Here is a 26,373-nt window from a genome sequence, read left to right as displayed (position 1 = left end):
CCATTAGTGCCCTTTTCAATGAGGTATGGTACAATCTTGGCATAGATATTAAGTAAAAACTATTTTAAAAAGGAATAGTACACTATTATTGGATTTGAAACAGTTTTGTCATGTAGGCAGACCGGGCATGGATTTTGTGAATGACAAGGCAGGAAAAGATTACATTTTATAGTAATATTTCCCCCAGAAATAAGTAATATGCCGCTATGCTATTTACTCTTTTATCACTGGAATGTACATTTGATTAAAAAAAAATTTTTTATTAAAGAAGAGACCAAGATTATAAAATATTTGAGTTATAAATTACTGACTTGCAAGTTTATACATACATTGATAGTGGTTAGGACACATTGTACTTTGTTTTGTTTATACTGTATACTTGTAATTCTGCTGTACCTCTAAAAGAAAAGTGAAATTCAGTGTCGTATGCCTAGTGAGCTAACTTCACCCAGGTCTGCCTCCTGCTACTCCTCCTATACATGGGGTGGGCAACTCCAGTCCTCAAGGGCCACCAACAGGTCAGGTTTTCAGGATATCGAAGACTGAGCCACCTGTGCTGAAGCCGGGATATCCTATAAACCTGACCTGTTGGTGGTCCTTGAGGACTGGAGTTGCCCACCCCTGTCCTACACATTCTCTTCTGTGCGGCAGCACGTGTTTCTTTTAGGCTTTGAGACCTGCTGCAGGCATTCTGTTCTGGTGGTCACAAATTCGAGATATTCAAATAAAGATTCACTGATAGACAAAGCAATTAATAAGTATTAGAATTTGCGATATGTATTCATTTATGTCACTCTATTTCAGGAATGTTAAACAGAATGATCGCAAATTTGTTGAACAAATAAGAGAAAACCACGTGATGTTCGGTCATGAGCTCATAAACACAGCAAATTGATTGCCAAACAATTTGCATGTATATGAAATGGTAATAAGAATGTTCACAATGTTTTTTGGTAGTGATGGAAGCGTCTCTGTCATGCTGGTTTGTGTTTAACATATTGTTAATCAACTGAAGGACTTTCCTACGAGTGTGTAATACCCGTTCCTTATCATCTGAAGGATTCGGACAGATTGAAGGTAAAATCAACTCCTGATTGAGATGAAAGGCAAAGATCCCTTTTGGCAAAAAACTGCTGGACCAGCTTCAGGACGACCTTGTCCTGATGAAAAACAAGGAATGTCTCGTTTATGGATGACACTTGTAGCTCGTATAATTTGGTGTATGGATGTTACAGCTATCAATAGCACTGCCTTGAGCATTAAATCCGCATTTGAAGCTTGCTGGAGGGTTTGAAAGGAGCTCCTGTCTATGCCTACAGGACCAAGGGATAATCCCAGGAGAGAATTGGATCCTGGAATTGCGGTTTAATTCTCCGCAGTGCTTGGGAAAAAAAAAACCACACACCGTACTCTGAGATCCACAGTAGATAATGGTCTTCCCAGCAATATCAATAATGGCGATATTTGTACCTTCAGGGAACAAACACTGAGCCCCAGCTCCAAGTCTTTTTGTAAGAATTCCAGAATTGCGGGAACAGTTGGTTCCAAAATTAAGAACTGTATATTCTAGTGTCAACACTTTTTTTTCCCTCGAAGGTGTGAACAAATCCTATCAAACTGCATACTTGTACATTTTCCTTGCTGCCATGAAGGTCTGTATGACTGCGATAACACCCTGGTTTTGAGTAGGATCCGCTCAATCTCCAGATTCTTGATTGGGATACTGAATCCTGGGACAGGAGACCCAGGAACCCCAGCAGTTGCCATGGCTCATCCGCCAGCATGTTGTCCAATTGCTGAAACCAGGCTCTGCATGGCCAGATTGCAACTATTGACACTATCCCTGCCCCGTCCGGTCTGATTTTTCAGAGTATCCTCAGTATTCGAGGAATCAATGAAAATATATATGCCAATTGAAAGTTCCATGTTAAGGAGAGGGCGTCCACACAGGCAGCCTTTGGGTGAAAAACTCTCCAACAGAATCAGTTTAGTTTTCTGTTTGCTGCAAACACGGGAACCCTCGGGAAGTCCCTCAGTCTCACCACCAGCTGGCTGAAGATAGTATTTTGCCAGGGACCATTCTTCCGGCTCATAAGATATCGGCTCAGAAAATCTGCTGGCAAATTTTCCTTCCCTGTGATATGGGTTGCGGTGAAATTGGCAGATGTTGTTCTGCACAAGCAATGATAGGAGATACTTCATGTAAACTAAACTGTCCCTCCTTGTTTCCTTACATAGGTTAATACAAAATGGTTTTAGCCAAGGCCTCCAGAAATGGAGTCTCTCTCCGACACGGGTTACCCGAGCTGGCCTCCTTTCATGCAAGTCTTTGTCACTGTCTATGAGGGGCCACGGAAAAGAGCTTTCTGGCGTCTTATTAAATAGCACCGCCTAGTAAATATTGACCAAAATCTGATTCACATAAAAAGAAGAGGCAAAAAAAGAGAAAAATCTCAGGGCATTTAAATGAAAAGCAGTTTAGTCCAGAAGCACTTTAAAATGTTTTATTTTATTCAAATGGCAGTAATATCTTCTTACTGGTTTGCATCTTCAGAAAAGGAAGACTGAAGATACAGAACATATAGCCGTGTTTTAAAAAAATAAATAGAATGTACACTTACTTACTGTGTTGTGGTCAATAAACCGCATACTTATACTGTAGTAATCAGAAAGCAGACAGGCTTCCAAAATGCCAGAGATGAGATCATTACTGGTTAGTAAAATAACAAAATCGACAGAGGCACACCATGATATTGAGAACGTTTTACATACTACTTTAGTGATTAAATAATGAACATGTCAAAAATGGACTGAATTAAAATACATTCATCCAAGGCAAAGTTTCTAAATTTAAAAAAATGTTAAAAAAATAAAATAAAAAAAACGAAGATTTGAAAAAAAAAAAAATAAAAAAAACTGATTTTGCAATAAAAAGCCATATTGAAAAATCTAACTGATTTTCTCTCTTTAGGATTACTCATCAATAAACCACAAAGCTATAGTCTCACACACTGCTGCAGACGTGCTACGCCAGTACTTTGTTAACGAGATCTTTTCTTTACCCTTATCCCTCCCTGTATTTATCAGAGCGCCAATAAAGGAGGAACCCTGTGGCTTGAGGAAGTCAAATGCCTCCCAGGTCTCAGCTCACCATGTTTACAAATGAACATTTATAGGCCTGATTTGGGTTAAAAAAAAAATATTGTATGTGTCACCCAGACTTAACCCTTTAAACATGCCACTTAAACTTTACTATACAGTTGACACAAATGTCACTGCTTTATAAAGCAACTGACAAAGTTCAATAAGTCTTCCTAAGCAGAACGGAATGGAAGAGTGGGGAGAACTCTTCGGGAGAATCCTCAATTGTCAAAGTGAGGTCTGACATTTGATCACAACTGGTGAATTCCAACATATGGAGAGGATGGATATGCACTTCTGACCCTTGAACTGTATGACAGAAATAACCCAATACTATTTAAAAACAAAAACCGAAAAACTAAAAGCAAAGAAAAGGTCAAATAAAGTGTGTTATTGTGGCACATCAAGGAATACACCAGATTGCATTCTAATCACTCCCAGAAACAAAATGTTACCCGAGTCTCTGGCGCGCAAGTAAGAAGTCATATGGGACTTTTTTCCCCCTATCTCCCACAATTGCATATTTCATTTAGTAGAAACTTGATTTCTATTGAAGCCGACTCATATAAATCAACTTGTATACAGTATACAGTAGTAGTAAACTCCGATAAAACACACAAACTGAAAATAAAAAGTAAGGTCAACAATTTTTTTTTTAAAACAGAAGACCATCTTGTTCCAACATGTGTGGATTCCAAGGAAATGTGTAGCATCTGAGTTTATAGAGCAAAACAGCTACAAATACAGCGCACAGGCATACAGAACCAGACAAAACATAACCACTAAGACAACAATCTTTTCCAGCAGACAAATCATCAGTTCACATGAATGTTGGTGGATTGTCAACATATTCATCCCTTCACAGATAGAGGTAGCTGGACCTCCCTAAACGAGAGAAACCAGTTATCTATAAATTTCCCTCTTATCTCAATCAGAAGTGGGCAACATAATATACTTCAAAAAGGGCCACACATTATCTCTCTCTCCCCGGTGGTGCTGCTTAATGCCTGTGTTGGGGCAGGCAGCTGTTAGAGACCGCAGGTGAAACCCCCCTGGGCAGCATGTTGCCCACCAGTGATATTTTAGAATATACACTGCGAGATCACACAGAATAATTCTATTTTAGAGATACAGCTGAACCCCCTTATAACGCTGTGCTTGGGGTCCAAAGAATTACATCGCGTTATAAGCGGATCGCGTTAGAAATAATGTACAATTGTATGCATTGTACAATAAAGTATTTAAGATACCAATAATCGTGTTGTAAAGTATTCATAAATACAAAAATTGGGAGCCACGCTTGCACCGCGTTATAAGCGGATTCTTGTTGCAACGGATCGCGTTATAACGGGATTGAACTGTATATTGATCCTCAAGCATTGTTTATTTGTTTTAAATATGTAGATTGTAATATATTAAAACATACTGGACACCTAACAAGCTCCTATTAAACCCCCAAAATAACCACATTATATACTTATTAGATATTTATACATATATATTTAGGCACTGTACCGTGTATGAGTCTCACTGGATGTGCTAAAACTGAGCTTTGTCTGTGTTTTATGTTCTGTGTCTGGTTTTAAATAGATTGTAATATATTACCTGATGAACCTACTGAACAGGGGTTGTTAATTCCTTGTGTCTACTTAGACATAAATCATTCTACGTGTACCACAGTGACCAAGTTATAGGTTGGTGCATACCATATTATTTATTTTAAAAATATTTTACCAGGAAGTAATACATTGAGAGTTACCTCTCGTTTTCAAGTATGTCCTGGGCACAGAGTTAAGACAAATAGTACATGGTTACAGATACAGTTACATAAATGAGCAGGTTATACATTATATACAAGACATTGCATGCACAGTTAAAGATAATATATATTATGGGCGTATGAAACAGTTACAGACAAGGTTAAAATGTGTGACAGCCTTAGATTTGAAAGAACTTAAACTGGTGGTGGATGCGAGAGTCTCTGGTAGGTTGTTCCAGTTTTGGGGTGCACGGTAAGAGAAGGAGGAACGTCCGGATACTTTGTTGAGCCTTGGAACCATGAACAGTCTTTTGGAGTCTGATCTCAGATGATAGGTGCTGCATGTGGTAGGGGTGAGGAGCTTGTTCAGGTAGCTGGGTAGCTTGCCCATAAAGAACTTGAAGGCAAGACAGGAAAGGTGAACTTTGTGCCTAGACTCGAGTGATGACCAATCTAGTTCTTTGATCATTTCGCAGTGATGTGTGTTGTAGTTGCATTGGAGAACAAAATGGTATATGGAATTGTAGAGGGTATCAAGTTTGCTAAGGTGGGTTTGGGGTGCCGTGCAATATACTTTGTCTCCATAGTCAATAATTGGCATTAACATCTGCTGTGCGATACGCTTTCTGACCAGGAGACTTAGGGAGGATTTGTTCCTGTAAAGTACCCCTAGTTTGGCATAGGTCTTGGTTGTCAGGGTATCAATGTGCATCCCGAATGTTAAGTGGGAGTCAAACCATATGCCCAGGTATTTAAAACTAGTGACAGGGGTGGTGTTAGCGTTGGTTCTAATATATATTTGATGGGTGTACCGGGGAGGAACAGAATGGTGCTGCGAGTGTGAGGGATCTACAGAGTTGTGCACCTAGAAAACAATTGTTATTTTGAAGACATGAAAATGGTCCCAGAGTGATAAGATGCTGCCAACCAAACTCCTTTGTGCTCTGTTACCGCAAGGGACAATAAAGCCAACCAAACACCTAAGAAATAAGCAGCCGGTGTTGTCGTTTACATACACATTCTAAAGATTAATGCATATTTATATACAGAATGTATTCACAACGCTGCATGTACTAGGCACAAACCTCAGATGCACCAACACACCATGGATACGGAACGCCATAAATAGAAGCCTATCCCTGGTGGCACTTTAAGACTTGTGTGAGAAAACGAAAAGGTGAAAACATGTAGTAGAGAAATGCATTAACCAAACAGGTGTGTAGTGTGAAGAGGTACAGTAGCAGCCTGGAGAAAACTAGACTCTTTCAATGGTAGGGGGAAATATAGTTTAATGGACTAACAACATAGTAAACATTCATGAGAAAAAGAAGCTTGTGAGGTTGATTAAAGCTAAATACCCGTCTATGTGGTGAGTAATGGAGAACAATTATTCTTACTCCAATGAAGGAGACTCAATTGCAGCATGCATTTCCCCAATGGCAGGAGTTAAGTGCAACTGCCTGGATCCTTTAATGTGCACACTGTAAAAACAAAAAACAAATTGGATTTCAGTCCTTGTTCCTTTCTTCCTACAGTATATGCCAAGCTCCTTCAAAATGTAACCTTAATAAAAGGGGTCTTTCCTTTTTCTAAAAAGTACCATTTAACAAAATAACTGTAGCGCTCATTGCAAACACCATATTTTGATTAACAGATGTTATAGAATGTATTTATTTTATAGGGGGAGGGGGGAGAGAAATCGTACTTCCTGTAATTTGGGAGACTCCAGTTATATTAATATTACATAGCTTAGATCTGCCAGGCAACACATTTTCAGTTGAATAATTCTCGACTTCATAGGGGACTACACAAGTACACAGCAGCAAAAGATAGTTGTACATTATTTGATATTTCCAAGGGGAAACAAATATTTATTTTCCAACTATGATATTAACATCATAAATGGGGTCTTTAAACAGCCGGGTCAGTTCCTTAGTATTACTCAGTTAGGTGTAACTAATTGGATACCTGAGACACGAATAACACAAACCCAACACTCCTCAAGCTAGCACAGTACCAAATTCTGCCTCTTAAAGCAACAGTCCAAGCTGCCGTTTTTTTCTTTACATTTAATATTTCCCCCTTTATTATGTGCATTAATAGAATCCACACAATGATGAGTAATTAGCTAAGTTGCCAATCGATCTGTTCTCCTGTGATCAATCGGCGAAGATTCGGCTCAGGGGTTCACTAAATGGCTGTCAGTGCAGCAGAAGAGGGCCAAATATGCAAAGTTCTGTGGGGAAGATCATGTGACCAGGCAGTCACTAGATACAATTGGTGCACTGCTAGAAAGAGGGCAGGGCTCAAAAAGGGGTTTGCCAGAGCCTGTTTCAGAAGAGGAAGAGGATGTGACTTTGTAAATGGTTGCTATAGAAACAAAAAAATGCTCGTTACATTATAATACAATAAAAATGTAATTCAGCGTTGTTTAAAAAAAAAATATGCTACAGGTATTTTCTCATAGTACAGAACTGATTAATTAAAAAAAAAACACATGCAGGATATTGCTTGGTCTGCAGCTTTAACATATCAGTGACGCTTCTATATAGGCTTTCAGAATACTTTCACACGGCTTTGGAGAGGAGGTTGAAGCATTCTGGTTTCTAAAAACATTAGAAAATACTGGTGATGCACATGTCCAAAATCAGTTCCACACTGAAACTGAACTACAGGCATACCCCGCTTTAAGTACACTCACTTTAAGTACACTCGCGAGTAAGTACATATCGCCCAATAGGCAAACGCCAGCTCACGCATGCGCCTGTCATCACGTCCTGAACAGAAATACCGGCTCCCTACATGTACCGAAGCTGTGCGCAAGCGGGGAGACTATAGAGCCTGTTACACATGCGTTATTTACATTAGTTATGCACGTATATGACGATTGCAGTACAGTACATGCATCGATAAGTGGGAAAAGGTAGTGCTTCACTTTAAGTACAGTTTCGATTTACATACATGCTCCGGTCCCATTGCGTACGTTAATGCGGGGTGAAATTGCAAACTTGTTACATCTGAAAGAGACAGTCCCATTTTAGATCACCCATTTTGGAATGGTGTACACCTGACTCTTAAAAACAGCAAATCTCCCCCTACCCCCCAAGCCTATAAAAGTTTAACTCATAATGTTAGTATCCTGCCCCCGAGCTTGTTCTGCTCTTTATAAATAAATAATACAAAGTGTTAAAAATCATTATTTTTTTAGGCCAGGTCCCCAGTGGCCGCTGCAGCGCCTGTGCCACACACCACAGCACTCCCCTCTATGGGGCAGGCCCCAGTGGCCTCTGCGACGCGTGTGCCACACACCACAGCACTCCCCTCTATGGGGCAGGCCCCAGTGGCCGCTGCGACCCGTGTGCCACACACCACAGCACAGCCCTCTATGGGGCAGGCCCCAGTGGCCGCTGCGACGCGTGTGCCACACACCACAGCCCTCTATGGGGCAGGCCCCAGTGGCCGCTGCGATGCGTGTGCCACACACCACAGCCCTCTATGGGGCAGGCCCCAGTGGCCGCTGCGCCACACACCACAGCCCTCTCTGGGGCAGCCCCCAGTGACGCGTGTGCCACAAACCACAGCACAGCCCTCTATGGGGCAGGCCCCAGTGGCCGCTGCGACGCGTGTGCCACACACCACAGCCCTCTATGGGGCAGGCCCCAGTGGCCGCTGCGATGCGTGTGCCACACACCACAGCCCTCTATGGGGCAGGCCCCAGTGGCCGCTGCGGCACGTGCGCCACACACCACAGCCCTCTCTGGGGCAGCCCCCAGTGACGCGTGTGCCACAAACCACAGCACAGCCCTCTATGGGGCAGGCCCCAGTGGCCGCTGCGACGCGTGTGCCACACACCACAGCCCTCTATGGGGCAGGCCCCAGTTGCCGTGTGTGTGCTGGTAGGGAAGATAATGGAAGGGCAGATATGCCCCGCCATGGCCACGCATCCCATCACTCACCCGCAGACCGCGGCTACAGTCTGTGCACGCGCCGCAGTGAGACTCAGGCCGTAGCCTTAATCTCTAGCATCTGGGGTTACCTGTGTAACCTTTACAATTCTGAGCTGCTCTGGGGAAAGCTCCATTTTAACCTCTTGGACACTTAATATTTGAAATGCTTATATCTCCTGAATGGTGCATCAGAGTATTTTTTTAAAATAATTATATACATACACACACACACACAAACACACTAAAAGGGCAATAAAAAAAAAATATGTTGAGGACTGCGAATTAAAAATTCCCTGCTCTGTTTTATATTAAACATGCTGATCACTTTGTACTGTATCCCAGGACATATGAGATGCACGTTTATTATATATTATAAAAACATGCATAGAAAACATTATGATTAACCAATTGCCACAAAATCTGAGTTTCAGATCTTCTATGATTGTTATCAAGGAGAGCATTAAAATATTACTACCAGCATCTTCTATTCACTGTAATTAGTTTATGATTTATAGACTGGATACATGTTATATACACTTCTGCCTTAGCTGCATCAAAGTTTTTACTGTTCCAGTAAAATAACTTTAGCCTTGTAAATCAAAGCAATGCTCAAGTACACCCCACACAAAAATGGGCAATTTCCATTCGTACTTCAACCTCTCCATAACTGAAGCTAGTAAATCTATAACCTACAGTAAAATGAAATGATCATCAAAGCTATGGTCAGTGTAAAAACTGAACATTGCTTCTTTTCCCTCTCTTAATGAAGAAGTGCCACAATTTATTTTCTCTTTTTTAATTTATCAGGTTTCCTTAGAAAGATCCAACCCCATTAAAGTAACAATGTTACTCTCCGGATGGCTGTAAAGCAGGCATGTCAAACATGCGGCCCGCGGGCCGCATGCGGCCCCCAATGGATATTTTTGCGGCCCGCTCACAACCAGCGCGGCGGGGGTCGTGTGTGTCGGCGAGCGCGTGGGCGGCGGTAAAAAGTTTTGGCCGCGGGAGAAGCGAGCGCGGGTGTTGGGGAAGCGAGTAGCACGGGCGGAAGTAAAATCTGTCCTGCAGGGGCTGGAGGCGTACGGTGGCCGGGTGCAGTCAATCTGCACTCATGCCATGTGTGGGAGGACACGGGGGCGGAGTCAAAACCCCTGCGGAGAGACTGCATTCTCCTTGAAGCCTGGTAAACCAGAGAGATCATGGCCGCCCCCCTCCATGAGGTGCAGAGAGTTCAGCAGTTCAGTGGAGATCCCACGGACAGGGGTATGTCTTCACAGCAGCCCCCCTCCCCCCTGTCAAATCTCTGTGTGAGCTGCACGTGCAGAAGGAGATCTGTGTGTGTGTGTGTGTGTGTGTGTGTGTGTGTGTGTGTGTGTGTGTGTGTCTGAGTGTCTGAGTGTGTGTGTGTGTGTGTGTGTGTGTGTGTCTGAGTGTGTGTGTGTGTGTGTGTGTGTGTGTGTGTGTGCCTGAGAGAGAGAGAGAGTGTCAGGGAGAGGGAGAGAGAGAGAGTGCCTGTATCCCTGTGCCCCTGTCCCCCTGTCCCTGTGCTGCTGTCCCTGTGCCCCTGTCCCTGTGCCTCTCTGTCCCTTTGTCCCTGTCCCTCTGTCCCTCTGTCTCTGTGCCTTTGTCCCTCTGTCCCTCTGTCCCCCTGTCCCTCTGTGCCCCTGTGCCTGTGTCCGTGTCCCTGTGTCCCTGTGTCCCTGTCCCTGTGTCCCTGTCCCTGTGTCCCCCTGTCCCTGTCCCTCTGTCCCTCTGTCCCTGTCTCCCTGTCTCCCTCTGTGCCTGTGTGCCTGTGTCCCTCTGTCCCTGTGTCTGTGTCCCTGTGTCCCTGTGTCCCTGTGTCCCTGTGTGCCTGTGTCCCTGTCCCTGTGCCTGTGTCCCTGTCCCTGTGTCCCTGTCCCCTGTCCCCTATGTCCCTGTGCCTGTGTCCCTGTCCCCTGTGTCCCTGTCCCCTGTGTCCCTGTCCCCTGTGTCCCTGCCCCTGTGTCCCTGCCCCTGTGTCCCTGTGCCCCTTTGCCTCTGTCCCTGTGCCCCTGTCCCTGTGCCCCTGTGCCTCTGCCCCTGTGTCACTGTGCCACTGTGTCCCTGTGCCTCTGCCCCTGTGTCCCTGTGTGCCTCTGCCCCTGTGTCCCTGTCCCTGTGCCCCTGTCCCCCTGTCCCTGTGCTGCTGTCCCTGTGCTGCTGTCCCTGTGCTGCTGTCCCTGTGCTGCTGTCCCTGTGCCCCTGTCCCTCTGTCCCTGTGCCCCTGTCCCTGTCCCTCTGTCCCTCTGTCCCTCTGTCCCTGTGCCTTTGTCCCTCTGTCCCTCTGTGCCCCTGTGCCTGTGTCCGTGTCCCTGTGTCCCTGTGTTCCTGTCCCTGTGTTCCTGTCCCTGTCCCTGAGTCCCTGTCCCTGTGTCCCCCTGTCCCTGTGTCCGTGTCCCCCTCTGTCCCTGTGCCTGTGTGCCTGTGCCTGTGTCCCTGTGTCCCTGTGTGCCTGTGTCCCTGTGTGCCTGTGCCTGTGTCCCTGCCCCTGTGTACCTGCCCCTGTGTCCCTGTCCCCCTGTCCCCCTTGTCCCTGTGCCCCTGTGCCTGTGTCCCTGTGCCTCTGTGTCCCTGCCCCTGTCCCCTGTGTCCCTGTCCCCTGTGTCCCTGTCCCCTGTGTCCCTGTCCCCTGTGTCCCTGCGCCTGTGTCCCTGCCCCTGTGTCCCTGCCCCTGTGTCCCTGCCCCTGTGTCCCTGCGCCTCTGTGCCTCTGTCCCTGTGCCCCTTTGCCCCTTTGCCTCTGTCCCTGTGCCCCTTTGCCTCTGTCCCTGTGCCCTTGTGTCCCTGTGCCTCTGCCCCTGTGCCTGTGTCACTGTGCCACTGTGTCCCTGTGCCTCTGCCCCTGTGTCCCTGTGTGCCTCTGCCCCTGTGTCCCTGTCCCTGTGTCCCTGTGTCCCTGTGCCCCTGTGCCCCTGTGTCCCTGTGTCCCTGTGCCTCTGCCCGTGTCACTGTGCCACTGTGTCCCTGCCACTGTGTCCCTGTGCCTCTGCCCCTGTGTCACTGTGCCACTGTGTCCCTGTGCCTCTGCCACTGTGTCCCTGTGCCTCTGCCCCTGTGTCCCTGTGTGCCTCTGCCCCTGTGTCCCTGTGCCTCTGCCCCTGTGTCCCTGTCCCTGTGTCCCTGTGTCCCTGTCCCCCTGTCCCTGTTCCCCCTGTCCCTGTGTCCCTGTGTCCCTGTGCCCCTGTGCCCCTGTGCCCGTGCCCCTGTGCCCCTGTGTCCGTGCCCCTGTGTCCCTGTCCCCTGTGCCTCTGTCCCTGTGTCCCTGTGTCCCTGTCCCTGTGTCACTGTGCCTGTGCCCCTGTGCCTGTGCCCCTGTGCCTGTATCCCTGTCCCTGTGCCTCTCTCTCCCTCTCTCTCCCTCTCTCTTTCTCTCTCTCTCTCTCTCCCTCTCTCTCCCTCTCTCTCCCTCTCTCTCTGCCTCTCTCTCTCTGCGCCTCTCTCTCTCTCTGCGCCTCTCTCTGCGCCTCTCTCTGCGCCTCTCTCTCTGCCTCTCTCTCTCTCTCTCTCTCTGCCTCTCTCTCTCTCTGCGCCTCTCTCTCTGCCTCTCTCTCTCTCTGCGCCTCTCTCTGCGCCTCTCTCTCTGCGCCTCTCTCTGCGCCTCTCACTGCCTCTCTCTCTCTGCGCCTCTCACTGCCTCTCTCTCTCTGCGCCTCTCTCTCTGCGCCTCTCTCTCTGCGCCTCTCTCTCTGCGCCTCTCTCTCTGCGCCTCTCTCTCTGCGCCTCTCTCTCTGCCTCTCTGTCTGTCGTTTTTATCTTAACTGCCCTATACCTACACCGAAATAACCTATTCTGCTTTCTTCCGGATCTGACTCAAGTTTCACGCGGGGGACATCGGAAGACAGGTAGGAAACACCTCCCCTGCAGTATAGTACCTTGAGGGACTGCGGATCAGGTAAGATTCCAGGCGGGATTGCTGCTTTGGAAATCAAGAGGGGCATCCTGACACTGGTTAATGGGTTCAGAAGTCATTCACATCTGGCTTTTTTAGTTTTTATTTTCCCTGTTCTACATTTTTTAGTTTTTATTTTCGTTTTGTGAGGTAGGTACACACACACACACACACACACACACACACACACACACACACACACACACACACACACACACACACACACACACACACACACACACACACACACACACACACACACAACTTTTCGAAATAAACCTACGTTTCTATGAAAATGTAAGTTTGTTTTTTTTTGCGGCCCACCTAGACTTAAACCTTGTTTATTTGGCCCTTGTTAGCATTTGAGTTTGACATGCTTGCTGTAAAGGTTTGGGTGTGCCATGGAAATGTTATAGGGTTAAAAAAAAAAAAAAACAGTATTTTTCAATTTAGTTAACTTTTGCCCTACCCTTTTAAATTCTGAGTGGTTTTAGTTATGGCCCAGAAAACTAGGGCAAGATATGGACGGAGAAGTCATTGGGCCAATGAGCCAAGATGACTCAGTAGGGATCTGAAAGAAGAGGCACAATGAAGCACAGATTGGACATGAACCCTTGCCTCTTATATATGCCATACCGTTCATGGAATGTCGAATTACCCCACCTTCTGCATGATTAAGGCTTTGGTCCCGCTGCGTCCGGCGGCGCACGTGGCCGCGTACGCCACCAGCCCCTTACCTGCAATCTGTTGGTCCAACGCTGCCTCTTCCCTCCGTGGCTCACTACGTGCTGTGACGCGTCAGCCGGCCAGTGCTACCAGAAGGTGGTGTTCTGAAGCGTTGGCGCGTCACGTGGTGCGCGTGTGAGCCAATGAGGAGGTAAGGAGGGGAGCAGGGAAGGAGCTACGGGAGGGAGGCGGCCTGTTGAGCTGTGCGTGTGTCATGGCTTGTTTTTTTTTTTACTTTTGGCCGGCTCAGTTTCAGGAGGAGGGAGGAGGGAGGAGGGAGGAGGGAGGAGGGAGGAGGGAGGAGGGAATGCTGAGTTCCGTGTGTTGTGTTTTTTTTAGTTTGACGCCGGCCAATCAGAGGGGCACTTCACTGAGCAGGAACTAGTCTGGGTGCGTGTGTTGTTTCACTCTCCCCTCTGCAGACCCACTTCCTATGCAAACACCCTGTGTTAATGCCTGGCTTGTTTGGGAGGGAAAGTGTTTGTGCAAAGATTTCTGGTATGAGGGGGGAAAACAAATATATGTTAGTTTTGCCGGTGTCTGTCGTGGCCCCGCCCCCTCCTTATGGCCGCGCTCCCCGCACGCAAAAATGCTCCTGTGGACCGCAGATAGCATGAAGTGCCTCAACGCGCCGCCTGTATGCAGTGCGGGCGCACTGTCTGAGGCAGTGGGGCCTTAGCCTTATAAAGCCAGAGCTTTATTTTCAGACAGACAAGAACATTTCCCAATAAATCGTTTATACATTTTCAGTGGCCCTGGCACCAACACTGCTTTGAAATATGAACTATCATACAACATACATATATCTACAAAACAGTACATATAGCAAAAACAATACAGAATTTGATCAATTTCACACATGCATTCCTTTTTTCTGTGTATGCAAGAGCTTTGAGAGCCAAAACGATAGCTTTGAACAAATGTTGAAAGCTATGTATAATCTTAACCCTGTGGAAATGTAGCATGGCTTTTAAAGGAAGCAATTATTCCAGGCCATTACACCACACATTGCCTTACTTCTACATAGTAATCCCAAATATTTTCATGTAATAAACTTGACTCATGAAAAATAGCTTGCAATTAGAAGTGTCAACAAATGTAGGGCCATAATTCAAGTGGTTATCACACCTTCTCAATTACGACTGCACTATAACGGGAAACAAAAGATGCATTCAGCAGCGTCATTATGCGAGGTGTGATCGCGTGATAAAAGTCTCTTTGTGATCTTACGACTGAAGAAGAGCCAGGTCCCAGAAGCCCAGGTCCCTCAGTGATCGTTTTTGTTTATCAGGCAGTTCTTTGAGGTTACGGTTTATCTAACTCTGCTTGATGATACATTACAGTGTACCGGTCTATTCATCGCAAACCGATTACCTGCATTTATAAAAAGCGCAGAAAATGCTAAGTCACATTTATTTTTATTCAAAAGGAATGGCTATTGTGCACATCCTTTAGCTTGCTCATATGAAGGTGACCTTGGCAGTGTGAATATGTGAAGGTGAATTGCAATGCTTTCTTTCAACTGCTATCAACATGCTTTAATAAGCCCTTTGCGGCTTTCAAGCGCTGGCAACATTACATACAGTAGCAGGAGCAAAGGGCTTACTACCATATAACTAAAAAAAAAGACATTAGAAATATATCAGAGGTAAAAAAAAAGTTATTTTCTTGATTTTTAAAAAAAAACAAATGGCAGATGTCAGTTTAGTTTTGCGTTAAAATCACCACAAAGCTTCCTCTGACTACACCAAGAAAATCTATACATCACCATGAAGACACAGAAATCTTCAAATAATGTGACACTGACCCAATTGTGGATGATTCATCGTACTTAACAGCTGCAGTGTGCGTGTGCACTGATGGCCAGTTGAGATGTCATTGACGAAAACTGCACCACAAGGTCAGAGGGCACTATGTGAAATAAATGGTACACACATTACTGACATTTTTTCTTTCAGGTTCAGATTTATCTCCATAGGAAAAAGAAGCACACAGTCACTAAAGTAATAGGAAAACTGAATACAGGATATGGAGATTTAAAGGGGCAATCTCCCCTAGGTCCAACGTGTCCTAATTGCAGTGACCTGTTTAAGAGGATACATCTGCATGATTGATGCCTTTCTTACCAATATCCAACGCCTATAAGTTGGGGGCTCCCTGTTGTGTGATGTCACTGTCTGTTCTGCAAATGCTTGAACGGCCAGAGTCACCCCTCCCCTCCTTAACTTTATTGGTTCTCTGATAAGGACAAAGTGGGCTACGAATAAATAAAACACCTGATTGACAAATACTCTTCCATATCTAAAGGTCCTCAAGAAATACAATTTTTAATTAATGTCCAAAGAACCGAAATCTTTGCTATTACCACGGTCAGCTTTGTTTAAGGGTGCCTGTCATCATACCATTAAAACATTCTGTATTTTAATCTGGGACACCAAGAGTTAATGGACATTTTTAAAAGACCCATTTTATTATTTGTAAGCCAAATTGGAATAAGGAATTTACTGGCCATAAAACAAAGATGTTTATATGAGGGCGAAATGCAAAGCGTACCAGAACTTAACCTGGGGGTTATCATTGATGGCCCACTAAAATGAAATGTGTATATTATAAAAAAATTAAAAAAAAGTCTGGTGACAAGAATACCCAGACTTATCAGAAGTCCCTGGGGAATCAGCTTCAAAGGAGACCTCGCATTCTTGAAATATCCCCCAACCAGATGCATAAAGGTGACAAAGTTAATTTTGCATTACCAAGAATGACAGGTTGCTCTATGTCAGCGGAGTGCAATCTTTTTTCCCTGTGCCCTCCTGCCGTCTGTCCTTCTCTCGCCCCCCTGCTTCAGACGTCACGTTGCCACGGCAACATGACCCCACGGCGTCATGTGATGCCGCGTTGCCATGGCGACACGTGACCAGGAGCGTCTGAAACAAGGTAAGTAGAAGTTTACAGAAGCCCTGCAGCTCCCCCAGCATTAATTTAAATGTATTGGGGAAGCGCGGGGGCCTCTGTAAACCCCGCGCCGCCCCTGCAGCAAATCTTGCACCCCCTCTGGGGGCGCACTCCCCACATTACGCACCGCTGCTCTATGTTATGCCCCAAATATCTGTTTCCTCATGCAAAAGTTGAAGTTGCGTTGACAAAAGTGGTGTGTACTGTATATTAATTATACAAACGCGACCACAAAGAGGGCGTCATTCTAGGACCTACATGGATAAGATATAGGACATTTTATATATCCAGGCAGCTTTTTAAAAGTTATTTTTTCCATTAGCCTTAAAAATGTCACCGACTACAGACTGATGGAGGGGGAGGGGGCGTTGGGGGATACGCCCAGAGAGTGGGCTTACACTGTGTTCCAATGATGGAAGGGTGCACCTACTGTACTCTTTTGTAATGTATATCCAACACGCATTTATCCTAGATCAGTAGTTTCGAACTTTTTTTGGTTAAGTAACCCTATGTGAAATTCTGCAGAACCCCAGCCCTCTCTAATAGCGTGTCTGAGATAAGAAGCATTGTAAATTCTTCAGTATTTGCTACAATTGTCAAATTACCTGAACAGTGCAGGACCCCTTTAGGGATGCCGGAGAACCCTGGTCATGACACCGTTAATTGGAAGGTGAATTGTGTCTCAGAAAATGTATCTGAATACGGTGGTACACACACACAAAAAAAAACAAACAAAAAAAACACACTATACATCTACAGAAATCCCGTTTACGAAGTATAGTCATTTTGATTGCACCATCCTGTCCAGGTTTGATCGATTGAACAATTGGCTATATTTGTACTTAAGTATTAATAAGCAGACATCAAAAAATGTTATGGTGGTAAAAAAGGAACCAAAAAACCTCCACTGTACAGTGTACAGCCAATAAAAATACCACAAGGTGGATTTACATGTCACAGACATGTCTGCAAACCTGTCTTTCTCCATTATCGCTTAGCAAACAGTGCTTCTGCTGCAGCACGGGATTCTGGGTAATGAGATAGAAATGGGCACTCACAGTGTGTCATGCTTTCCTTATCCATTTTAACATGTACCCCTATAAGTTTATGCCTGCCACATTACACAGCTTTTCAGCACAGCCTGGGTTAAAGAAGAGCATAGCCAGTAAACCTAATCAAAGACATGTTTCGACCTTTTGGCTTTCATCCATGCGAAGTTGGTTACTAGCTATGCAACGTGAGCTGCTTTACGTTTTATAACACAGTTAATTAAATAGGTTTTCGCAGTCATGTGAAACACCCAAGAAAAGAATTACAAAACGGTTTAAAAATAGACAACTTTTTTCTCTAGAAACAACCATTTGCAAAGAATATTTTCTATAAATGTTGGTGATTTGGTTCCCACCCTTCAGTGAGAAGTTTGCATTTGTGGCAGGTTTCATTTTTCATGAGTAATAATATTTGTGACAAGCCTTTGGCGATTGCAGTAATCAGGCATTGACATTTTTTCTTGAAATCATACACTTTGTGGAGCAAAGATTACGGTAATCACGGAGTACTATAATGCAATGTGACACACAGCTCAGTGAAGACTGCATGGACTTACATTCCGGATCACTGTCCCCTCAGGCAGGTCAGGGCATTTGTAAACCCAAAGGGACAAGTCTGAGATGGGCTGAGAGAACATAGCAGCGACAGATATACAGAATAAGCCCCGTGCTGTTCCTGTACCATCCTGGGATTTTCACCTGTGTCTTAATTCAGGATAGAAAGAGAAGTGACATATAGGTAGACCACAGGTAGCCTAATCTAGTGCTTGGTTTGCATAAACCCTTATACTATAGAGAGGATTACATTCTATGACAGATGATTGCATGTAGTCATATCTACTTGCACAGCTGCCTCTTATATATTCATAGCCATTTAACCCTTTAAAGCGCTACTGTGTACCCAACAGCTAGTAGAACACATACATATATCCAAACATTGTGGATTATGTATACACACTAGGTGGATATATTTGCTCAACGCCGAATACATACCTCACCATTGGGGATTTTATATTATACTGTATATATTAGTTCACATTGTATTATTATGTTAATAACATTTTATTGTTTTTTTTCTGTTTGGAGTCTCTTCGTGAGTTTTGCCAACCTTTCTGGGTGATTGTTCTGAGCATTAAACTCTGGGACTCCTGAGTCTATGCTCCTGTAGTACATTTATTCTGTGTGAGTGCAAAACATACGGAAACTTTTTTGTGACCCCTTTGGGGACTCAATACATGTATATATGTCTATTCACCTTCCCATGATGCGCCTCCAGTACAATATCAACAGAAATTAAGATTTGATATTAAGGTTGAGCGGCAGGGCATCGTTCTATATTTTTATTCTGAGAAGTGGCATTCACCACGGCCACCCAAGACATGTCAAATTAGGCAAAAAGGGAATTACTGTACAACTATTGAAAAAAAAAGTAATTTTAACCAAAACACAATTTATTTTCAAACATAAAATGCACTTCTCATCCACAGATGACAATATTCCATACAACCTGCTTTTAGATGTAGCAATATCAGTTTACCGGGAAAAGTGCTTTTAATGGATATACAGTACCATCCCATGAAAGAAACTGCTGCCAAAGGATACACCACACACCTGCACAACCTAAATACTGTTATCATTAAGGATTTGTATTCTGCGTGAGGTTCAGTCGGCCGCGAGGCGGCAACCCGCATGAGTCTACTATGTGCCGTTAACCCCTTTGCTATTAAACCACAAAGACTTTATAAAACAAGGTCACCATCGACCACTTGAGCGCTCCCCGCCAGCTCTGCCATACCCAGCATTACCTCCGCAGAGTCAAGTCTGAGTTTCAAACCAAATATCTCCTGGAATACCTTCTCCATCCCAGAAAGCTGCTTTCATGGCAGGATGGGCTTTCTTGCACACGACTTCTACGGACAAGTCGAGATTTGTCTTATCACTAGAAACTAGAGGGAAATGGGATGGGATTTGCAAAAAATGGGGGTACCATATGATTATCCCTCTGCACATGCCATGTTACATGAGATGATGGTGCTAGAGCTATTAAGGAATTGGATTAGCATCCAAAATAACTTACTATAGGTGAGTAATCTCCTTCCAGTTGACATATTGCCAGAGAGGTGGAAGGAATGGAAACACAGGTGTAAATACAGGGGTTGGACACATCAGATGAGGTCACTCACTCATGGAAACTCACAGACAGCTGATGTGGACACAAGGCTCTGCAGGAGTAGGGTTATGATCTGAAATCAGAGCTATATGAGTTGTTTTATCACACGAAACAAGACACTGCAGCATTTGATTTAACATCTCAAACAAGGTAACAAAAGCAACACAGGGTTGTGTAACCCAACTCCTGCTGTGCACAAAAAGTAATGCAATCATCTGAATACACCTGAAACTCAACACACACACCCCTAACAAGGGCTTACTTCGGAGATGCTCGGACGCATAGTAATACACATCTTCATATCCCTCGTGGTAATCCTCCTCGGGTCGGTACTTTTTGCCTTTCCTCCTCCTGGACCTTCGAATCTGCTTGACAAAGCCCAGGAACCTCTCCATGCCGCCGCCGCCGCCTCCTGCTGCCTTCGGGCAGCCCTGAGCTCAGGCTGGGGGCGTGTGAGCATCCACCGGGGACCTGCTACTGCTGCCTGCGCCTAGTGCTGCTGCGCCTCCTCTGCTCTGGGTACCTGGCTCTCTGGCTACCACGTCCCATTCACACCCAGCACAGCCCGGCGGTGCGCTGCTTCCTATTCCAGATCATGGGGTTTCTTTGCAGAGAAGGAGAGATGGGAAATAAACCCCTCCCGCTGGAGCAGCAGCTTATTCCCATGCAGAGTGTAGTAAAGTTGCCTGGCTGTGTGTGCGTGAGTGAGTGGTGCTATCCCCGCATACGACACGTCCCTCTCCCCCCTCCTGCTCCCTGTGCCGCCGGGTTTCCATCATTGGAAGAGAGGGGGTGTGAGGGAGACGCCTTTGCTGCCAGGACTGAACCATTGTGCGGCAGAGCGGGAGGTCCGGCAGTTGGGGACTGGTTAAAAATAAAGAAAGAAATAACTCAGGTTTGTCGCCCCCCTGTCAACCCAGCACAGACCTTAGAGTGGTTGAACCCACACAGCATAATAGTACTACAAAACTCCAGGGACCTGGCTTAACACTCCAGTCAGAGAAATGTATCAGTGCTAATACACGTTAAAAATGTGTGGTATTGGGATCATTGTTTAGGGGAGGCTAATTCTGCTGAAACACTTGCTGTGCAATGCACTAAAAAACAATCTGGCATGTAATGGGCTAATAAAGCTTTGCTCCACATTAGCAGTAATGTATTTATTCTACAATTATTTTATATATATATATATATATTTTTTTTTTTTATACAATGAAACTTTGGTTGTATTGCTTTGTGTTTGAGCCTTAACCCTTGATCTCTGGATTTTTGAGCGCATGGACTATGCATGTCCTAAATATTGCACCACTGTTAATGCAGGCAAAACCCAAAGGACCAAGACGAAATAGAAGCTGGGGGTCCAGTAACTTCTACAGACAACAATTAAATAATTCTGCGTCACTTACAGTACATTAACTTCATGCTGCAATGTGTTACGGACTCCCCAGACAGCGGGCATAGGAGCAGCAACACACTCCTGGACCATTTTGGCAGGAAAGAGTTTAACCTATTTGCTGCTAGGGTGTCCAGGAAAACAATACGGCAACAATTGCTTTTTAATGGGCCAGGAATGGGGCACCTGAATAGAGATTGTAACACATCAACTACTTGTTACTACATGAATAGGCCGCGACCATACTTAGCGCGATGGCGCGTGAGAACAAAAGGCGTACCTCTGAGGCAGGCCATAAAGCGCGCGGATTTTATGCGCGACATCTTTTTATTTTGTTGCACGACGGCCTGGTCAAGTGCGCAGTTCTGCCAATGAGGGCGAACCGCTCACGTGACGTCACGGGCACGTCTCAGACACGCCTGCCCGTCGCATCTCCTCCAGATCCCCAGGCCACGGATCGCCCCTGCAGTAGACGCACGCGATGCCACTCGCTCTGTCGCGCGCCACCATAGAGGAAAATTTTGCCAGTGAACTTCCCCTACTAGAAATAGAATTTGATGATTTTCACTGCAACCCTTGTTGGTTTCACCACGGTGAAGAGAGAATATGATGGATGTTCACATGATGCAAAAAAACTTTGAATCATAAAATACGTTTTGATGACTATTTAAAAAAATTAAATAATAATAATAATGATTGAAATGTTGCAAAAGCATTTGAAAAGCAAACACAGTGATCTTCACACATCTCTACTCCCCAGCAGTGAACCCACAGTCACCGAAAAAGACTTTGATGATTACCTTCATTTTATTTTTTTACAATTTTTCTTGACATTTCTAATCGTTGTTTATCAGAAACTAGTATGTGTACAAGTAAATGTACGTTTTTATTGGGTTTCCCTTTGTAATACCAGTAGAGCATCGCTCTTACCATACACATTGGCTACTGAACACTTGTAACATGAGGAGCCGAAGCACATTTGCTGCCAAAACATGCATTGTTCTGTGTTCTGCTTCTTAAAAAAAAAAGGACAGTGGCACGTACGTTCTTGAATGTGCTTTATAGAAAGGTTACAGGATCAAAACGAATTGTAGCAGGTGCACTAACCGAGCTCTAGTAAGTTATTTATATATTCAATTGTTACTCCAAATAAAAGAGGTATCACCTAATACTGAAGTACTTATGTAACCCGTACCATTGCTTCGCTTTCTATGTTTCACAGCTGTCCAACCAAGCAAAACCTTTCAGGCACCAACTGCATTTGTATCGCTATTTACTGCGCTGCGGAATATGTCGGGGCCATACCAATAAAAGATAATAATTTATACCCTGCAGTTTAATGTTCATGTATTGCATGTTAAATTAGGTTAAAATGCCTGGTCTCATAATTATACGTGTAGCAGATGCATGAACTGCTCAAATGTACATAAATACATTGGTATACAGACAATATTATGCAGCAGGGTGTTATGAAACGTTTTTCAAAAACCACTGATGTTCCCAGAAGACCTCAATAGGTGTTGGTCCTTCCAAGAAACCCAATTAAATTAATTTCAAGCCGTATCATCCAGCGGTCTGTGACTGTAATATATATATATATATATATATATATATATATATATATATATATATATATACACATATACACATATATATATATATATACATATACACACACATTGTGTACATACATATATACATATATATATATATATATATATATATATATACACACATACATATATATATATATATATATATATACACGCACATAAATATATATATAAACATACATACACACACATATATATATAAACATACATAAACACACATATATATATATATATATATATATATATATATATATATATATATATATATACACACACACACACACACACACATAATGCTAAAGGCATTTTTGTTAGCATTTAATGCGATCCATCACAATTATTGTAGTTATGCAATCTGTCATAAGGTAAAGAGTAATAATCTTTTATTAACCCTTGCAAACACCCACATCAGCAGGAGGGACGTGGACTTGGATGTTTCAGACCACAGTTCCAGTCCCAGCTTCTCATACCCTTAGGCAAGACCCTTTTATCTCCATGTGTCCCAGGCATCAAAACGTTATTCAGAATCGTGACTAACTTTGCATGGATTATTATTCTTCTCAAGTATTTTTCGGCTATAAAAGACTTTCTCAAGGGGAAGTGTGCTTGTATAGTTTACAACTTTGTAATAAAAAATATCTACCAAATGGTCAAACTTAGACACCTCAATAAGCTCATTAAAATCTGTCGTCTCTCTCAGACAGTCCACAGCATTTCTCATACTGCTTTTATGAGCTACTGTAATGGAAGTTTGAAGAATGCATTGCAGCTGCTTCCAAATTGCATGTTGCAAACTGGCTATTAGACTCTCTCACTGTTTTGTGAACTAAAGACACCAGTTTGCGATCTTCATAGATCCTGTTAATGATAAGTTACAAGGCAGTTCCGACACGAAACAGGCAATGCGTGCTATTCTACAATACCAAGCAAAGGTGAAACTATATCCAATATGAGCAGCTGTGAGAATAACATCCTGCTGGAAGAGAGGTTTAAAGGGTCAATCCCTCCATGGGCCCTAGTGCCGATGAACAGATTAAGACAGCGCTGCGCAATCTTACCAGCGTGCGCCCCCCTTCCTGCTTCCCTCCCTGCTCGCCCCCCCTCCCTTACCTCCTCTCCAACGTCAAATGACGTCACGTTGCCATGCCAACGTGACACCACATGACCCCGCGTTGCCATAGCGATGCGTCGCCGAAGAAAAGGTAAGTGAAGTTGCAGAGGCCTCACGCGATCTCCCGGCATTAATTTAAATGCCTAGGAGGAAGAGCGTGGGGCCTCTGCAACCGTCGCGCCCCCCCCCCTGAATAATCTTGCACCCCCCTGGGGGGGCGCACCCTCCAGTTTGCGTACCGCTGGATTACGGGGTTGCATATTGGCGATTTATGTATTTTATCAAATCTGACGCATAGGTATTCTTAAATAACTCGGTGACCAGGACATACTTGAAAACGAGAGGTAACAATCAATGTATTACTTCCAGGCAAAATATTTTTATAAATAAATAAATAAATCATTTTATAAAGTTAGTTTGTAAACATGTTGTATAATAACGACGGAAGGAGTTTATTGGACCAACATAGGTGATACATTACAATCTTTGCCACCGCTCATGGATCATCATCAGGTACAGCACTTTCACCAAGGCTATAAAAAAGTGTTGTTATGCCCTGGTTCACTACATATCGTCATTTTTGCCTGACGAAGGGGCTTAGACACCTGAAACGTTGTGCCATCATGTTCATTTTATTACATTATTCATCATGTTGCTATTATTTATGGAGTTGAAAATTATATTGAGGTCTACAATACCTGCAACTTCCTGTACCATAAATAACACACCCAAAATAGCAAATTTCTGTTCTACTTTTGAAAACATTCATCATTTCAATATAAGATGAGCACTTCATTATTTAAGAATATATTGTATCCTACCATTTAACAACCATTCCAATCCAGCACAAACTGAATTACTTGCCCTCCTTCGGTTAACGATAATGAAAAAAAACCCCAATGTTCATACAGTATGCGTTGTACCAGCACATTTAATTGATAATTGACCCATAGAATGTCAAATATTAAGTCCACACATTGACAAGCTCACACATTACATAGCAATGTCACAATACTTTTACAATTAAATATTTAAATAATATAGCCTCTGTAGGTATGTAATTGCCGGTTGGAACCAATGCTCAAAGTGTGCTAAACACCCCTATTTTCCCCCTTCTAACTACAGACATATCTGTTAATATCTCCCCTCCATGCAATTTTTTTTGTTTTTGAAATAGTGCTTAGAGCAGTGTTTTTCAACCAGGGTTCCCAGGAACCCTTGGGTCCCATTGGCATCTTTAAAGGGTCCCCTGCAATTTTCTGGTCATTTGAAAATGGTACCAAATACGGAAGAATTTACAATGCATCTGATAACAAAGTTGCTATTAGAGAGGGTTGGGGTTCCTCAGAATGCACTTGGGGTTCCTTAACCAAAAAAAGGTTGGAAACCACTGGCCTAGAGAAATGTAGCTCCTTCATGCATTAGTTTTACCCACTCAAATTAATTATTTAAAATCTATTTTAAATGCAGTGATTCAGTTAATACAAGAAAGCATGCAGTATTTATTTGGAAATGTATTTTTCATTGAAGAAAGATTCTGAATCCCAGCCCCTGCACGTCTTTGCATTCCTCTTGCATGCTAAGATAAGGGAGGAATTTCACAAAGTGAACACCCTGTGTAGCCTTTCAAAGAACAAAGAGCTACTGCCATTCAGATGCTTTCAGGTATAGCATTGCAGGAAGACCAGCTCAATATAGCGATCTGCCTCCTAAACACAGCACAGGGAACCCTCCTGTGGTCAAAGTGAATTGTGACAGCCAGATAATCTGCTAAAAACAGTATTTCATATCCTCCCACTCTTTGGAACGGTCTTAATCACAACGCCCATGCAAATGACAAACATGCTTGTGATGGCTACATTTTCATGCTCTGCGGGTGGGAGATGCACTTTCCTATATTGACTTGAGGGTCAAAAATGTGTGTAGCACAAAATTAATCATGGCAGTGCAATCTCAATGATTCATCATCTTATTCTCACATTGTATATTTGCAGTTATGCCATGCAGCAAAATACAGAACTGATTGCATGTTTTAACATTTTGTACTGACTCATACCCCTCTTTTTTTTCTTTTAATCTAAGGAACATGTCCTCTAAAGTATATGCCATCATCTCCCAGTCATCTTGTGATAAAATGATGCTTGGAAGGAAATACACAATCCCCTCTCCCGGCCAGAGGGGCACTTAGCATTGCAGATCAATCAATGGCAAAACTAAACGAATTGTGCTACGTGTTCTCTTGTAGGGTGTTTTATGCATAGTCGAAACATATAGAGAATGGTCATTACATTTCAGCAATTGGACTTTGTGAATAAGTCCCTTAGCCATGTTACAAATTGGAGATATTTTAATAATGATGAAAAATGTGATTCACCTCAGTACGCAAGTCTATTGTTTTATCTGAAGCATATTATTAGCTATCAGTGTTGACTGATTTTGATGCTAAAAAAAAGGGGGGGGAGGGGTCGGGAGGAGACCGGTTTCAATCCTTCATACTTCTTTCTGTCAAAATGTATTTTCTCCAACTATTATTACATTTAGAGTATGTTTGGTAGATTCAATTCAAATGTCACTTATCAAACCAGAAAATGGGTCACTGTAAC

General features: G+C 43.8%; 1 protein-coding gene and 1 long non-coding RNA gene across 13 annotated transcripts in view; one reads left to right on the top strand and one right to left on the bottom strand.

The window, feature by feature from the left end:
- GRIP1 (glutamate receptor interacting protein 1) overlaps positions 1–26,373 on the bottom strand; it is an 894,479-nt gene that overhangs the window by 338,828 nt on the left and 529,278 nt on the right. For 2 of the 12 annotated variants that reach the window (XM_075600315.1, XM_075600316.1), the window contains exon 1: positions 19,916–20,520. The exons of 2 other annotated variants lie outside the window; for them this stretch is intronic. In XM_075600315.1, coding sequence (XP_075456430.1) covers positions 19,916–20,048 — 133 coding nt within the window. In that variant the 5' untranslated portion in view covers positions 20,049–20,520. Of the gene's footprint in view, positions 1–19,915; positions 20,523–26,373 lie in introns of those variants that run through there. 8 more of the 12 variants (XM_075600317.1, XM_075600331.1, XM_075600332.1 and 5 more) reach the window with 6 other exon arrangements.
- LOC142495190 (uncharacterized) overlaps positions 1–26,373 on the top strand; it is a 66,788-nt gene that overhangs the window by 36,699 nt on the left and 3,716 nt on the right. The window lies entirely within an intron of this gene.

The sequence above is a fragment of the Ascaphus truei genome, chromosome 5, assembly GCF_040206685.1.
Source record: "Ascaphus truei isolate aAscTru1 chromosome 5, aAscTru1.hap1, whole genome shotgun sequence".
NCBI classification, from domain to species: Eukaryota; Metazoa; Chordata; class Amphibia; order Anura; family Ascaphidae; genus Ascaphus; species Ascaphus truei.
This window is presented reverse-complemented; position numbering and strand designations above follow the sequence as displayed.